The sequence below is a fragment of the Ursus arctos genome, unplaced genomic scaffold (genome assembly GCF_023065955.2).
Source record: "Ursus arctos isolate Adak ecotype North America unplaced genomic scaffold, UrsArc2.0 scaffold_10, whole genome shotgun sequence".
NCBI classification, from domain to species: domain Eukaryota; kingdom Metazoa; phylum Chordata; class Mammalia; order Carnivora; family Ursidae; genus Ursus; species Ursus arctos.
In genome coordinates this window covers 49,901,989-49,919,239 of record NW_026622764.1, presented here as the reverse complement: position 1 = coordinate 49,919,239, position 17,251 = coordinate 49,901,989, and the positions used below count along the sequence as shown (strand labels likewise).

Genomic DNA, 17,251 nt, shown 5'->3' with positions numbered 1-17,251 from the left:
CTGCAAAGTGACACCAGCCTCTCTGTAGAGTTTATTAATTCCCTTTGCATATGCTACCTTCCAAGAAAAGTAGATAACTTGCTGTTCCCTGAATATACCCATGTCATCCCATATCTGTCTTTGCACACATTGTTACCCAGAAATTTTACCTTGCTAAAATTCATTTCACTTATAAAGTGTGGCTTGGATGTCATACTTTGACTTCAATCCCCTCTGTAAAACAAAAATGTTACCTTTCTTTGTTTTGAATTTTGATCCTTTATGATGTAATTGTCTTAACTTCTGCCCCTTCCCTCATTATCTGTTCCTCAAAGACAGAACCTGCATCTTACTCATTTCTATATTTCCTGCAGCACCAAACATAGGATATAATAGACTCTCAAATCTTTCTTGATATAATGAAATTGAATTAGGTTAGATTTCACACATCAATAAATAATAAGAGGCCACAAAAATAATTTTATGTGACTGCAAATCAGGTTTTTCTGGTATCTTTGACCCAACAGGTACCTCTATGGAGTAATGTCAGCCTAGTTTCCATTCCATAAGTGCATAATATGGGGCCACTAGTGATATTACAATTTTGCAACAGATGATCCATAATTAGAATTTAGTTCAGATGGCATCTGTCCAGGAAGCCTTCCTCAAGTGCTAAGGTCCGGGTTAGACCCACTCCTTTATTCCTCCATGGCACTGCTCTATCGCATACTGTAATCATGTGTACATGTCCGTCTTTCCCACCAGATTGAGCCACTTGAGGCCTGGAACGATGTTTTATTCATTCCTGTGTCCCCAACAACTAGCAGAGTGTCTGGTGTGTAGTAAGTATTAGATGCTGAAAGTATGAATGAGGCGTAGAATCCCACCAGATCTTAATGACTTCCATGACAGGGAAGAAGTTTCAAGAGCCTTCTCTGTTTTATATTTATGATTTTTTATTTCTGTTTTCTTCTTTACTATTAAGAATCAAACATTTCTACATCAGCTTGCAAGCGTCACCCTAACAAATTGAGTCTAGGTATCTAGAACAATGGAGTCAAAGGTTATGAGATCTACTGTCTCTCATTGTTAGCTTTTTTGTTGTGAGTTCCAGGATTTAACTTTTTGCTTTTGAAATGATGTTTAAAGGACCATTGTTTCCATAAAGCAGAGGTTACAAAGATGTTTTGTTTGACTAACGTGGTGTTTTTAAAAAATGTTTACTAGTTATAAATATTTCAAGAGATATCAAAATTTTAAGAGTTCTTATTTCTGACTTTGGGGGAAAAAAAAAAAAAGGAGGCTCCAGCCCTGCTGGGTTACCCACAGTGTCCTGAGTAATGGCTGCTTACCTTTAAGACAAGAAGTGGTCACTCCAGTTTACTCCAAAACCTACCTTATTTGGGTTTATGTTTGATTAACCAGTCCTTTTTCAAACTTGTTTTATTAATTAGTTCTAGACATTCAGATCATAAACTCTTTGGGGCAATGATCTTACTTCTTTCCACACTGAGTTTTTTTAGACATGCTTCACAAGTACATATTAATTAATATTCTCTATTCTAACTGTTCTTTTGTATAATCCCTCCTTCACAACTGAGATAAAACTTAGTAGACAGAGATTAGGTAGCTAGTTAAAAGTAAGTATTTAAAAACATTTATAATTTTTGTTGATGGTTTGTAGGTCTAAATAAACAAGATGAAAAGCAGTTACAAGAACTCGCATTGGAAGAGAGGCAAACCATTGCTCAAAAAATCAGTATGTTATACAGTGAGGTACGTTTTAGGAGGTAAACTACTCAATTGTGTTAATATAAAAGAATACTGTTTTACTAGGCTATACTTTGGTGTTCAAAATATTTTCCAAACACCAGTTTGTTAAATCTTCTTTTATGATAAATGATTAAGCTGGGTTTAGTACTGTAATTTGCTACAGATTGAGATTGAAGCCATTGGGGTGCCAAAGAATAAAACATCACCTTCCCCCTTACCTCCATGAGAAACTATATTCCAAAGCTGTTAACTTGCCAGGCAAGGAGACAGATGCTGGTAAAGAAATTTAGTTCACCAAGAGGAAGAATCAGGGGTTTTTAAGCCTTAGAAAAGGGGAGTGGTTCATAGTGATTTTGTTAATTAAGGATTGAAAATTTGCTTTCTGAATAGAATGGAGCGAATCCAAAGATATAGACACAGTTGGTTCATACAAGTCTTTAGCTCCTTGTAGTTCAGTGGATGATTTGTCTAAAAGACGATGAAAAACACAGCGCTGTATAGCATCTATATAGCTTATTCCCTTCTGTCCAGTTTGCCATTGTTCTGCCTTCAGTCTCCCTACTCTGGGAATCCATAGAGGGGCTTGTTGAGGGGAATGAGGGGGAGGTATCAGTTACTGTTACCACTGATTTAACCAGCAAGTCAAAGGCAGAAGTAGGGTGTCAATCTTGGTCTGATATTCCCTCCCACAGACTATCATTCCTAACAGAGATGGAGTATTTCAAAAATTGGCAGTAGGGAGAGCCATGACACATAGGTAGTTTGATTTGAAAAACTTTTTAGTAATAAATAAAAAATAAAATTGCACCCCTTTTTTCTTTAGAGGGAAGCTAGTTACTTTATTAGGAAGCCCCTTGTTTTGTTGTCACGGCTCAGAAACTATTTGGGCCTTATCCTGGGAGTCCTCAACATATTCTTTAAGCAGAACAGCTCTACTGAGAACACAGGGCATGACCTGGGGCCCACTGTCATCTGTGGCAGGAAAGAATACACAATCATATGTAAAGAGTCCTCATTTTCTACAAGTGAAGACTTTCAAAGCTTTACTTCATTCATTACATGAAAGAAGCTACTGTTCAGAATTAAAAAGAGGCAAAATCTGAAAAAAATTGAATGGAACACTCCAGACTTTGATCTAAACTTGGGCATTTTAGAAAATTAAGATAATCTGATAACATTGTGGAGACTACCCGGACAAGTAACTCCATTGTTAGTATGAATTGATCACTTATTTTAGGTCTAATGCAGTCTACTTATTGTAGCGTTTAGTGACTAGAGCTCATGGGATGCTATATGATTTTGTTAATTATTGATTTTTTTTTAATGTTTGGAGGTCTTTTGTCTAAAATCAAGCAACAGTATACTGTGGAAAATATATAGACACACAAATGCTGATTTTTTTTCTCCCTTTTCAGCTTTTCCAGAGTCTAGTGCCAAAGGAGAAATATGACAAAAATGATGTTATTTTAGAGGTGACATCTGGAAGAACTACTGGAGGTCAGTTAAATAATTTTATTGTAAATGATCTAAAAAAATACTTAAATTTTACCTTGGTTTGACACGCTATAACTTTAAAAGTCCACTAAATGTGTTTCACTAGGGAAACAGTTACTCCTTATTTCTGAAGGGACCTGTACCTAAGATGCCTCTCTTAAAAAAATCTGTGCTGACTGAATATTTTTTGCATTTTTTAGGTGATATCTGCCAACAGTTTACTCGGGAAATATTTGACATGTACCAGAATTATTCAAGCTATAAAAACTGGAAATTTGAACTCCTGAATTATACACCAGCTGATTATGGTAGGCATATTTGAGGATTTTGTCCATAGATGATGCTGAAAATTATTTTACCTCTGATCTTGATTAGAACCCTGTTGTCCCATTTTTTAAAAGATTTTATTTATTTTTGAGAGAGAGAGAGAGAGAGCGCGCACACATGAGTTGGGGGAGAGGCAGAGGGAGAAGCAGACTCCCTGCTGAGCAGGGAGCCCGATGTGGCACTTGATCCCAGGACTCTGGGATCATGACCTGAGCTGAAGGCAGGAGCCCTCTGTTGTCCCATTTTTTTAAAAACATTTTATCTATATCTACTAAATGCTGTTATGCAGGCTCATCAATCTCAGCAGCTTTATCATCGTAGAGGTCTTAACTTCGAGAAGAGAGTGGGAGGTAGTGAAGGAAGGGATGTCTGAATTAGAGAAAATTTCGCTGGAGAGGATAGATATATACCTTGCCTTGAAAATCATTGTTCTCTGTATTCAAAGAAAAATACATTAAAGTTTTTTGCTCTAAAGAACTTTATCATTTATGTGATAACAATCTGAAAGTATTATCAATTAAACTAAGTGGCAAATGATATATTCAATTTTTTTTAAATTCTTAAAATTTTTTTTAGAGAGAGGGGAGGGGCAGAAGGAGAGGGAGAGAGAGAATCTCAAGCAGGTTCCACCATCAGCGCAGAGCTCGTGACCTGAGCTGAAATCAAGAGTTGGATGTTTAAGCAACTGAGCCACCCAGGCACCCAAACTTCTTAAATTTTTAAAATCTCGAAGGTTAAGTGCACATAACAGAATAATCTTTCCCAGGATCTGGTCTGCCAGTGTTTCAGCCTTATGCCTCTCCTCATCACTCTGCCAAATCCATTGAAATCATTCTTCATAAAGGATTTTATGAACTTTTTTTAAGCTCTCTTTTGAATATATTCCATCTGTCTTATATTCTTATCATTGTAATGTTGAAGTTAAAAATAACCTTCTCCCAGGGCCCCTGGGTGGCTCAGTCAGTTAAGCAGCTGACTCTTCATTTTGGCTCGGGTCATGATCTCAGGGTGTTGAGATCAAGCCCCAGTGGCGTGGAGTTGGGCTCCACATTCAGCGGGGAGTCTGCTTCTCCTTCTCCCTCTGCCCATCCCCCTGCTTGTGCTCTCTTTCTCTCTCTAAAATAAATCAATAAACCTTAAAAAAAAAAAATTCCTATTTCATGTTATCTCATAAAATTTTTTCTCACATTTTTATTCTCTCAACTTCTTTATTCATTGTCCTTATTAGCATTTTTTTCTATCTTCCCTTTTAGCATCTTGTGTGAGTTTCCTGACTTTGCATCTATTCTCCTTTTTTTGATTTTTCAATTTTTATGGAAATGCAGAAAAAGTTAATCATTTGTCTTTATTTTTAAGACACCACTCTAGTTGGGCTGATAAAAACTTACACAGTATAAATAATAGCAAACAATACAAGTCCTTAAACTTTTATTTAATTTTTTTAAAAGATTTATTTATTTTAGAGAGAGAAAAAGAGAATGAGCAGGGGGAGGGACAGAGAGAGAGGGAGAATCCCAAGCAGACTCCCCCTGAGCACAGAGCCCAAACAGGGCTTGATCCCACAATCCTAAGATCATGACCTGAGCTGAAACCAAGAGTTGGACACTAAACTGACTGAGTCACCTAGGCACCTCAAGTCCTTAAACTTTTAAATACTCAAATTATACTAAATCAGAACATCTGATAGTAATTCTTTTTTTCCTCACTGTTTTAAGCCGCATGAAAGTTTTTTTCTTCTTGTTTATACATTGATACCCAATAATATAGTAGGAAAAGTGGGGAAAGAGGATTAAAGTAAGTTAAACAATGCAGAAAAATGAAAGCCAGTATCTAGAATAAGTAAGCTGTGCTTGGTACAGGTTTTATTTTATTTTATTTTTTTAATTTTTCATTTTTTTTAAAGATTTTACTTATTTGACAGAGAGAGTACAAGCAGGAGGAGTGGCAGACAGATGGAGAGGAAGAAGCAGGCTCCCCGCTGAGCAGGGAGCCCCATATGGGGCTCAATCCCAGGACCCTGGGATCACAACCCAAGCCAAAGGCAGATGCTTAATTGGCTGAGCCACCCAGGTGTCCCTTGGTACCAGTTTTAAATATGGCCAGTGGTCAGGGAAGAGGAATTGAGAGCAGAGGGAAGAAATAACCAGAGCAACCACGTGATGGTGGGAAAGACCTTGGTGTGTGTGTAAGACAATGAAGAAGCCAGTTTACCCAGAGCGTATTTGTGATAGGAAGACATCGTAAAAAGTGAAAGATTTATATGATCACAAGAGAAACCGGAGTATGTGATGGGAAGACTAAGGAAATGAGTTCAAGGGGGTAGAGTTTGAACAGCCTTAAAAGCAGAACAGGCCCTGATTGTTGGAGAGTAGAGACCTATTGAAGATTTTATCAGTAAGCATATGATTTGGGAGCTGGGGTAGTGCACTCGGTTAAGTTTCCAACTCTTGGTTTCGGCTCAGGTCATGATCTCGGGGTTGTGAGACTGGGCTCCCCATGGGGCTCTGTGCTCAGTGTGGAGGCTGCTTCAGACTCTCTCTCCCTCTGCCTCCCCACCTCCCCACTCGCTTGCTCTCTCTCTCAAATAAATAAATAAATCTTTAAAACAATAAGCACAGATTTGAGAAATACATGTCTTAGGGAGATTATTTAGACAGCAGTGTGCAGAAGGGGTCAAGAGGCTAGATTTAAGGCTGCAGAGAGAGGTTATTAGAGTGATCCAGGTATGACTAAGACTTAACCTGCAGCCGGGGCGCCTGGGTGGCGCAGTCGTTAAGCGTCTGCCTTCGGCTCACGGCGTGATCCCAGCGTTCTGGCTTCTCCGCTAGGAGGCTGCATCTTCCTCTCCCACTCCCCTTGCCTGTGTTCCCTCTCTCACTGGCTGTCTCTCTCTCTCTCTCTCTATCAAATAAATAAATAAAATATTAAAAAAAAAAAAGACTTAACCTGCAGTAGACCTGTGGCAGACCTTCAAAGGGAGAACGGACAAAAGAGAGGCCAGTGCTTGCCCCTGTGTCCTGCGTGCAGTGTAGGTGATCTGATCCTCAGCAGCCCTGTGAGATAGATAGTAGTTATCCCATTTTACAGATGAGGAGCTGGGCTCAGAGAGTAAGTGACTAATCCAAGATCACACAGTTAGTAAAGGCAGTCCTGGGATTGAACTTAAGTTTGTCAGATCCAGAGCCAACTACCTCCCAGTAGTTTGTTCTAACACAAACAAGATGAGCCACGGGGATTCTAATCTTCCTAGCCAGAAAGACTGTGGTATTCATTCAGGTTGGAAAGCAGAGCCCATTCGGGAAGAATAATGTAAGTTGTTTTTGAATTACTAATTCTGTGGTTATGGTGAACACCCATTTAGAAATATCCAATAAATGCTGAAGTTGTGTCAGCAGAGCTTTGGTGAGAGAGCAGAATGAAGGAGAGAGATTCAGTAGCCGTTAGCTCAGAGGTAATGTCTGACGCTGAGAGAATATGTGAGGTAGAGTCTAGGGAGAGGGAACATTCAGGGTGCCAAACCTTAGGGAATTCCACATTTAGAAAGACTGACTCATTGGCAAAAGAAAGAGAGGAGTCAGATAAGCAGAGAAACGGTGAGGACAGTATAATATTATGGAAGCTAAAGATGAGAGAGTTTTAAGGGGAATATAATCAGGAACAGCAGCATTTTGGGGCATCTGCCTGGCTCAGTTGGTAGAGAATGTGACTCTTCATCTCAGGGTTGTAGGTTCAAGCCCCACGTTGGGTGTAGAGCTTGCTTAAAAATAATAATAAAAATCTTTAGAAACAGCAGCATTATAAAAGAATAGTGGCAAATGTCAGCAATTACCTCTCTGTTATTTTGAATCCAGTGTTTAAGAATGAAAGATGAACTCAGTAATAACAGGAAGAGATTCTATTCCAGGGACATAGAGCAGCCTAAACAATCCCTAGACAATGGTTGGGAAACCTTTTTATATAGACTTGCTTACTGGCAAAATAAAATAAAGATACTTTAAAAAGTAAAAAGGACAGGGGCACCTGGGTGGCTCAGTTGGTTGAGCATCCAACTCCTGGTCTCAGCTCAGGTCTTGATCTCAGAGTTGTGAGTTCAAGCCCGGCATTGGGCTCCACATAGTGGGCATGGAGCCTACCTCAAAAATAAAAAGATTTTTAAAAAATTTTTAAAAATCAACAGGACTGTTTTTTAAGGAAGGAAAAATTTAAATATTTTACTCTTATACCTTTAAAATTAAAGACCAGGAATAAACCTCTACTCATTAAAATTAGAAAATGATATTTAAAAATCGATTTATTTATAATCAGAAGAAAATGATATGAATAGGAAGACTAACATAGAGAAGGGGTGAAAAGCACCTACCTTATAAAATGTGCATACTAAATTTTAGATAGATAGATAGATATATACACATATATATTTTTTAATATTTAATTGAAATGGAGAGGAACTCACAGATTCACACAGCACTGAAAGCTAAGGTTGAAAAGAAACATACTTTCAGGCAAAAATTCATGCATCAGGTGACTTAAAGCCTTGTAGTTTTGTGATGGGAGGTACAGATAGGGACAGTACTCAAACATTCCATGAATAGTCCTAAATGATTACGAGATAGTTTTTGTGGCAGCAGGGGAGGGGATTAGCTCTGGGTATGTAGTATAGGTCCAACACTGTTATTCTCTGTACCTGGCATCTGATAAATTGAAATATCTTCCAAGTTAAAGGGATTCTGTGAAATGTTATGTTATCTCCTCCCTCCCAACAGATTGATGTTTATAATTATGTTTTGTTATTTTCTGCTTGCCAGTTAAAGTCAGGGAGAGGTTACTTCAAGTAATTTGGTGGTTAATTTTACGTGTCCAGAAGACATACTTCTTACCACAAGTGTGAGAAATAAATTTGGAAGGGGAGCACTGGCATCCTTGAAGAGCTCTGTGATGGCTTTTCTCTGTGGGCCAGACTTGACAGTGGGAACTCTGGTAACTGAATTGGGAAACGTAAATGCGCTGGGGGTCATTGGATTTCAGGGTGACGAGGGTCAAGGGGTAGCACTCCTCAGCCAAAGGCCAGGTGGGTGTGGTTACTGCCAGGGACGGCAGGGCCAAAGCAGCAATTGGAGTGGTCTGACTTGTGCAGCCGTGTGCCATTGGCTAGTTGATCATGCTGCCCCTAGAAGTAAAATAGATAGGAAGCCTAGTAAATTCTTACCTATCTGTATGAGCAGAAAAGTTCGAGATCAAGTGAACAGAAATGTAACTTTAATCATAAAAACAAGTCATGACCCCTCAATCAGTTCTCAGACCTGAGCCAGTTTGTAGGCTGAAATCCCTTGAATATAGGGGAGGCTGGATCCCCTTGAGAAAGGACCCCAGAATATTGCCAAATATTTATACTGTTAACCCTTCTCCCAGCCTTATTCCAAAAGGTATCTGTGGCCTTTTCCCAGGGTAGTTGTGCCTTGGAGAAACGGAAATAACCAGACTTTGCAGGGATGCTGGCTCTGAACTGATACTAATTCCAGGAGACCCAGAACATCTCTGTGACCCATCAGTTAGAGAAGGGGTTTGTGGAGGTCAGGTGATGAATAGAGTTTTAGCTCAGGTCCCTCTCACAGTGGGCCCAGTGGGCTCCCAAACCCATCCTGTGGCATTTTCCCCAGTTCTGGATACATAATTGGAACAGATAGCCTCAGCAGCTGGCAGAATCCCCATGTTCTTTTCCTGACCTGTGGAGTGAGGACTGTTATGGTGGGAAAGGCCAAATAGAAGCTACTAGAACTGCCTCTACCCAGGAAAATAGAAACCAAAAGCAATACTGCCTTCCTGGAGAGATTGCAGAGATAAATGCCACCATGAAGGACTTGAAAGATGCAAAGTTAGTCATTCCTACGCCATCCCCATTCTACTGGTTTTTTTGACCTATAAAGAAGGTAGATGGATCTCAGTGCATGACAGTGGATTATTATTAGCTTAACCATCTGGTGATTCTAATTACAGCTGCTATACCAGATGCGGTTTCATTGCTTGAGCGGTTCACACCCCCTGGCACCTGGGATGCAGCTGTTGATCTAACAAATGCTTTTTTCTCCATACCCATCAATGAGGACCACTGAAGGCAGTTATCCTTCAGCTGGCAAGGCCAGCAGTGCACCTCACTGTCCTCTATCTCAGAGGTCTATCAACTCTCCTGCTTCCATCATAATTTAGTTTACAGGGATCTTGATCATCATTCTCTTCCACATGATATCGAACTGGTCCAGGAGAGCCAATGATACAGTTGCAGTTACTACTGATACTTACTGATGGTAAATGTCAACACTGCTAAACACTCTACAAGTGTTTATCTCAGTTACTCCTCACAGCAACCCTTGGAGGGAGGGGGGTTGAATTCAGGGCTATGTCGTGTACTTACACATGCCTGGAAGCACAGCTCACATGATCTGCAATGTGAGTGGCTTCTCATTCAGGTATGCAGTGCTGTAGCCCTAGTTATAATTACCATTTACAAAAAAGGAAACCAAGGCATGAACAAATGAAGTAACTTGCCTATGGACACACAACTAGGAAGAAGAGCTTAAATTTGAACCCAGGCAGCCTGAGATTGGCTCTAGTAATCTGTACAGTAAAGCTGCAGCCTTCTCCTTTTAGGTCATAGAAATTCAAGTATGTGTCCTCAACATGAAGTAGGTAAAGAGAGTAAGGGGAATAATTTTAAAAGTACAGAATGATGGTGAGATGGAAAATTTCAATTGTTGTGGCCTCCCTCTGACTCAGTTTTTGGGTATTTTTCATAATTGAACATCTTACTGTACTGAGTGTGAATGGTAAACAATTATATTTTTCATATCATCTGACCCTAAATGCTTGTCAGCTTCTTTATCTGGTATCTAAGAAGATAAACAGTAATCTGTTCTATCGCTGGAGGAAGACTGGCTCTGTTGGACTTAATTTTTTTTAAGATTTTATTTATTTATTTGACAGAGAGAGAGAGAACACAAGCAAGGGGGAGCGGCAGAGAGAGAGGGAGAAGCAGACTCCCCACTGAGCAGGGAGCTCAACGTGGGGCTCAATCCCAGGACCCTGGGATCCTGACCTGAGCTGAAGGCAGACGCTTAACCAACTGAGCCACCCAGGCATCCCTGTATTGGACTTACTAAGAGACAGTAGGTCAATCTCTGATAAGGTACCTTCCTTAGGCGTTTTCTAGGGTAATCTAAAACTATGCCCAATTTTTATCTACCATGCTGACTTTTTTTTTTCTCAGATTGATTTATTTGAAAGAGGGAGAGGGAGCAAGTATGTGTGAGTGGGAGGAGGGAGAGAGGGAGAGGGAGAGAAGAAGACTCCCGGCTGAGCTGGGGGCCCGACGCAGAGCTCAATCTCATGACCCATGAGATTACGACCTGAGTTGAAACCAAGAGTCAGACAATGAGCTGACTGAACCACCCAGGTACCCCCACCGTGCTGACTTTAGAAACCAAGTGGGTTCGATCTGACATCATAGCACTGTGTCTTCATTAGAAGCATATTAGGAACATGACAGCAGCGGTAGCAGCATAATTAATGCAAAGAAAGGAAGTTTGAGTTAAGGATTTTATAAGCAGCAAAACTGACTTATGAGTGTAAGAGTACAAACTTATCAATATGCAAGAATTCAGGAAACACTTTTCTCGTGGTCCCTTTCTGAGGAATCTACTAGAAAACAGGACTTTAGATAGCTAAAATATGAAGTATGGACATAAGGAGTCGGGGTGAACATCAAATATGTGGCTACCTGTAGAACTAGGTCTATCTGGGTGCCTGAGTAACTCAGTCGGTTAAGTGTCTGCCTTCGGCTCAGGTCATGATCCCAGAGTCCTGGGATCTAGTGCCACATTGGGCTCCTTGCTCAGCAGGGATCCTGCTTCTCCCTCTGCCTCACCCCCCCACCCCCGCTTGTGTGTGCTCTCTCTCTCTAATGAATAAACAAAATCTAAAAAAAAAATAGACTAGGTCTATTTGAGGAGTAAGAGGGAAGAATACAGTATATAACAACTATAAGATCTGACAGTATAGAGTTCAGCCATTTGAAAAATGGGGGAAGAACAGGAAGAGCATATGCAAAAAGTTTTAATGTTTTTAGTAATCATGTTGTGGCAGAACTCATATTGTTATTCTGAGACTGTTGTTGTGTACTGTGGAATAAAGTAGATGAGTCCTTATAAGATATTCTAATTGTAGTATCTTTGTCGCTGAGAACCAAGATTCTTGGTACAGAAGACAAGAGTGGTAAGAGAAAAAGCCTTCATCTTGAATTTACACTGGAAGTACCAATTGTCAAAAACTGCACATGGTCTGAGATTTTACCCTGCTTGCAAGCTAACAAGTTAGTGTGCCACAGTTTCATGGGTCAGAGATGGAGGACAGTTTATTACTCATAGAAACAGTAACTAGAATATCAGCATTTTTGTGCTGGTCCCACGAGTCCCAGGTCCTACAAGGCAACTTGAAAGCCAGATGATACCCGCCTATGCAGTAGATTTCATTATATGAGAGGAATTCTGAGCTTAGGGATCTCTGATTTTTTTTTTTTTAAGATTTTTTTATTTTAAAGAAAGAGAGCGCATGAGTGGGAGGAGGGGTAAAAAAATTGAAGTATTATTTCTCTCTGAAAGGAACCAAGACTTCTTGGAGAGATCACTGATTCCAGGTCTGGGGCAAGAAATGTTCAGGATAATCCTGGAATATTTTGTTATACCATAACAAGAGGCATGTCAAAAAGAACTCAGAAATTAACCGGAAGAGGCTCCTGCTGGCCAAAGATGGATAAGTTGAGCCTCAATCCTAGTACTTGCATTGGTTTAAATGTGCTAGGTGTATTCAAATCCTTGAATTCATAATAATATTTTAAAAAATAATTGGTCATCATCAGATGATTAACCCTAATTCATTATATTGCAAAACACATATATTGGTAAAATGGGTAAGGGAACAGAATCAAGCATTTATCCTGCCTTTCCTGTATAACTCTAGCCCAGGGTAATCAACTAGTAGACAAGGAGAAATGTCTCTTTATAAATTATTTTAGCTAATAATACGTGACAAAGAAATTACAGAATTAGACTATCACTATTTTATAACCGATGGTACATTAAACATCAAAGGCTGCCAAGACCATAAAAAGAAAGAAAACAGTCATTATGTGCCTCCTGTAGTCTTGCCAAGGAGCTCAAGCTGGTGTCTGATCCGGTCTCTGGATCCATCTGCCAAATCATAGCTGGTACAGAGGGTAGTAGAAGAACACATTGAATTAATTGCACCAAGAGTATGCAGTCAGCAGATTCATACTGCTGGAAATTTTACAGGTCAACATCCAGGCTCCTCAACAGATAATTTGTACACAACAAAAGAAGTGGGTAATGAACGTATAGATTAAAAGATTTAAAAGACATCAGACTTTAAGGGGCACCTGGTTGACTCAGTTGGAAGCACATGCGACTCTTGGTAATGGGGTCATGAGTTCGAGCCCCACATTGGATGTAGAGATTACTAAAAATAAATAAATAAACTTTAAAAAAAGAGGACGTCAAACTTTTTTAAATGGACAAGACCAAACTGTAGCACATTTGGGTAATAAAACTATAACAAAGGAATAAAAGTCAGGATCATAGTTACTTGTGAGAAAGGGAGGGGATTGTAACTGGAAAGGAGCACATGGGAGAGCTTTTGGGTGACTGGCAAAGTTCTTTTTCTTGATCTTGTGGTCATTAAACCATTTGATTCATGTGGTTTTTTTTAATGTCTGGATGTTATTTTATAATAAAAAGGTTTAAAAAAAACATGTCCGGTAAGAAGAGACTAGCCTAGGCATTAAGATTTTTTTTGTGCTTATCTTCACACTCTACAGATAAGCAGTAGCTAAATTTCAATAGGTTCTTGACTTGGAAGGACCTATAGAGTTATCCAGCATTATTAAATTGTTACATTGTTGAACATCCTTTTACATAGGCACCGTATCAGCCTAAGATTGCAGAGGGCAGTTCGATGCAGAAAACATCCCGGTATTTTTTCTAGTAATATTTTTATTTAAAAAAATTTGTCGATTACAGAAAATTTGGAAACAAAAAAAGTATAAAAAGTAAAACAAAAAATACATTGTTCTTCTGTTCCCCGGAAATAAGCATAAATAATGTTTTGGTATATTTCCTTTTGTATATGAATACATTGACATTGGGAAAATACAGTTTTGTACCTACTTTATGTTCTCATCTTTGGCTCTATCTTACATTCAGGCCTGAGATTAAAGGTATTTAAAATCCAGATCCCTTTCAAAGTAGAATTCATTAACATTTTTGGATTTCATGTTCCTAGGTGGGCTGCATCATGCAGCTGCCCGAATTTCTGGTGACAGTGTCTATAAGCATCTCAAGTATGAAGGTGGGATTCACCGAGTTCAGCGAATCCCTGAGGTGGGCCTGTCGTCAAGGATGCAGCGCATTCACACGGGAACCATGTCTGTTATCGTCCTCCCTCAACCAGATGAGGTAACCTCACCTGGAGGCATTGAAAACTTACTCTGACTTAATGGCTATTGTGCCGAGAAAGCTTAGCTTCTAGCAAACTGTGATTTTGAGGGTTACACATGGAACTTTGCAGTCTCTACTGGGAAATCCTTAATTCTTTCCCAGGTAAAGCTGCCCTGCTGATGCCTGACCAAGGTATTTTGTTTTGTTTAAACAGAAGCCAATTCTCTTCATAAAACAGAATTCACAAAGCTTTTAAAATGTTGTTGCTCAAGTTTTATCCTAAGAAAAATATGATTTTCACAGATAATTTGTTGAGGTCGGTGATAGAATATCTATATTGGGTCTATGTCTTATTGAATACAGCCATATTGCCTATATTTTTTTCCTAACTTTTTAAAATTTTATTTTAAACATACAGAAAATAGAAAGAATATCACACTAAAAATTTATATAACCTTCACCTGGAGTCAACACCTGTTTACATTTTGCCACATTTGCTGGATTCCTATGTGTGTGTATATATACATTTTTTTTAGTAACTATAAAAAATATAGTAGAGGGGTGCCTGGGTGGCTTAGTCGTTAAGTGTCTGCCTTCTGCTCAGGGTGTGATCCCAGCGTTCTGAGATCGAGCCCCACATCAGGCTCCTCTGCTGGGAGCCTGCTTCTTCCTCTCCCGCTCCCCCTGCTTGTGTTCCCTCTCGCTGACTGTCTCTCTTCCTGTCAAATAAATAAATAAAATCTTTAAAAAAAAATAAAGAATATAGCAGACACTGTGAGACTTTATCCCTCAAATCTTCAACTTAACATCTCCTAAGAATAGGAAATTCTTCTACCTAAACAGTACCATTATCTGTCCATTGACTGATGAATGGATAAAGCAGTTGTGGTGTATATACACAATGGAATATTACTCCGCCATCAAAAAGAATGAAATTTTGCCATTTGCAACTATGTGGATGGAGCTAGAGAGTGTTAGGCTAAGCAAAATAAGTCAGTCAGGGAAAGACAAATACCATATGATTTCACTCATATGCAGAATTTAAGAAACAAAACATGAACATAGGTAGAAAGAGAGAGGGGGGCAAACCATAAAATAGACTATTAACTATAGAGAACAAACGGACGGTTGCTGGAGGGGAGGTAGGTTGGGGGTGGGCTAAGTGGGTGATGAACATTAAGGAGGGCACTTGTGTGATAAGCACTGGGTGTTGTATGTAAGTGATGAGTCACAAAATTCTACTAAAACTAATATTACACTATATCTTAACTGAACTTAAATAACTTAAAAAATAAATAAGTAAAATGGGTATAATACCTCCAACCCCATAATTTTTCTTTTTTTTGGTGGGGGGGGAAGGGCAAAGGGAGAGGGAAAGAGAGAGAATCTTAAGCAGGCTGTACACCTAGCATAGAACCCAATGTGAGGCTTGATCTCATGATGCTGAGATCATGACCTGAGCTGAAATCAAGAGTTGGACACTTAACCAACTGAGCCATCCAAATGCCCCAACCCCATAATTTTTCTATAGGGATTAAATGAGACACTAAGAGTTATGCACTTATATCCGGGAACCAATAGATTGGAGACCTTTGTATAATATCAATAATAAGATTGAAAAATCATTTGAAAAAAAATGCCATTATCTATGAAAATCAACCATAAGCCTATAATATTATTGTCTAGGAAAAACTCCTGTGCGTCTGTGTACTCACAGAATACTTCTCCCCTGTAAATGTGTCACGTTTCTTGTCCTACCAAGCAATTTCTTCAATTCTCTGTGGACACCAAGTAGGTGTCCTACAATTTAACTCAATTCTGACACCATCTATTGGGGAATGACATCAGACCCCACAGGCTAAGAGCTCGGCCCCACAAGACTCCTCCCCTCCCACTTCAGAGGCCAATCACAAGACCAGGTTGTCACCTGTGCTTCCATCCGAGGGCTATGAAGTGAGAGGTTTCCACAACCCCCTCCTTGGGCTCAGTAATTTACTAAAGTGGTTTATAGAAATGAGTTAGTACAAAAAGTAGTTTATTACAAAAGATACAAATCAGAAATAGCCAGATGGAAGAGACATGTAGGGCAAAGTACGTAAGAAGAAGTGTAGAGCTTCCATACCCTCTTGGGGTGCCACCCTCCCAGCACCTCCACATGTTCACCAGCCTGAAAGCTCTTTCAACCCTGCACTTTCAGGATTTTCATGGAGGCCTCCATACATAGGCATGATTGAAGGAATCATTGGGCATTATGGATTAATTTGACCTCCAGTCCTTTTCTCTTCCCTGGAAGTTGTGGGGGGGTTGGTTCCCGTGACAGCCCCCATCCTGTAGTTACTAGAGGCTTTCCAAAAATTACCTTTTATTAATACAGACTCAAAAAGGGGCTTGTTATGAATAACAAAATACCTTTATCACTCTTATCACAGGGAATTCCAAGAGTTTTAGGAGTTCTGTGCAGTTATTTTGAAGCTTTTTTTTTTTTTTTTAATCAGGATCCCATCAAGTTTCACACATTGCCATTAATTGTTATATATCTTTAAGTCTGGGACAGTCTCCCAAATTTTTCTTTTTAAGATTTTGTTTATTTATTTTATTTTATTTTATTTATTTATTTATGAGAGAGAGAGCACACAAGTATCTGTGGGGAGGAGCAGAGAGGGAGGGACAAGCAGACTCCCCACTGAACATGGAGCCTGATGAGGCGCTCAGTCCCATGACCCTGAGATCATGACCTGAGCCAAAATCAAGAGTTGGACACTCAACCTACAGAGCCATCCAGGCACCCCACAACCTTTTTTTTTTTTTTTTTAGTGACATTAATTTTTTGAAGAGTCTGGAGCCATTGTCTTGTAGAGTGTCCCACATTCTGGATTCCTTTGTTTCCTCTTGGTACTCTTTAACTTTTCCCTTTATCTCATTGCATTCAGGTCACACGTTTTGAGCAGGAATGCTTTAAAGGTGTAGTTCTATTCATGTTGCATCTAACCAGAAAGCACATAATATCAGATCGTCTCACTCTCAGCGAAGATTAAACATGGTGACCACAAGATTATCTCCATTGTAAAAGCATATTTTTCTCTTTGCAGTTACTGAGTAATCTCTAGGATACATATAGCCTATTTCCAACAACTTTTCTTCCACGATCTTAACATCCATTAGTGATCTTTTTTGCC

The 17,251-nt window shown here is 39.4% G+C and overlaps 1 protein-coding gene across 12 annotated transcripts in view; it reads left to right on the top strand.

Moving 5' to 3' along the window:
- Positions 1 to 17,251, top strand: part of MTRF1 (mitochondrial translation release factor 1) — a 70,750-nt gene that overhangs the window by 21,603 nt on the left and 31,896 nt on the right. For all 12 annotated transcript variants that reach the window (XR_008957957.1, XR_008957958.1, XM_026493355.4 and 9 more), the window contains 4 exons: positions 1,664 to 1,755; positions 3,168 to 3,249; positions 3,447 to 3,554; positions 13,921 to 14,093. Coding sequence is in view for 10 of the 12 variants with exons in the window: in XM_026493355.4 (XP_026349140.2) it covers positions 1,664 to 1,755; positions 3,168 to 3,249; positions 3,447 to 3,554; positions 13,921 to 14,093 (455 nt within the window). In the remaining 2 variants the exon portion in view is untranslated. The remainder of the gene's footprint in view (positions 1 to 1,663; positions 1,756 to 3,167; positions 3,250 to 3,446; positions 3,555 to 13,920; positions 14,094 to 17,251) is intronic.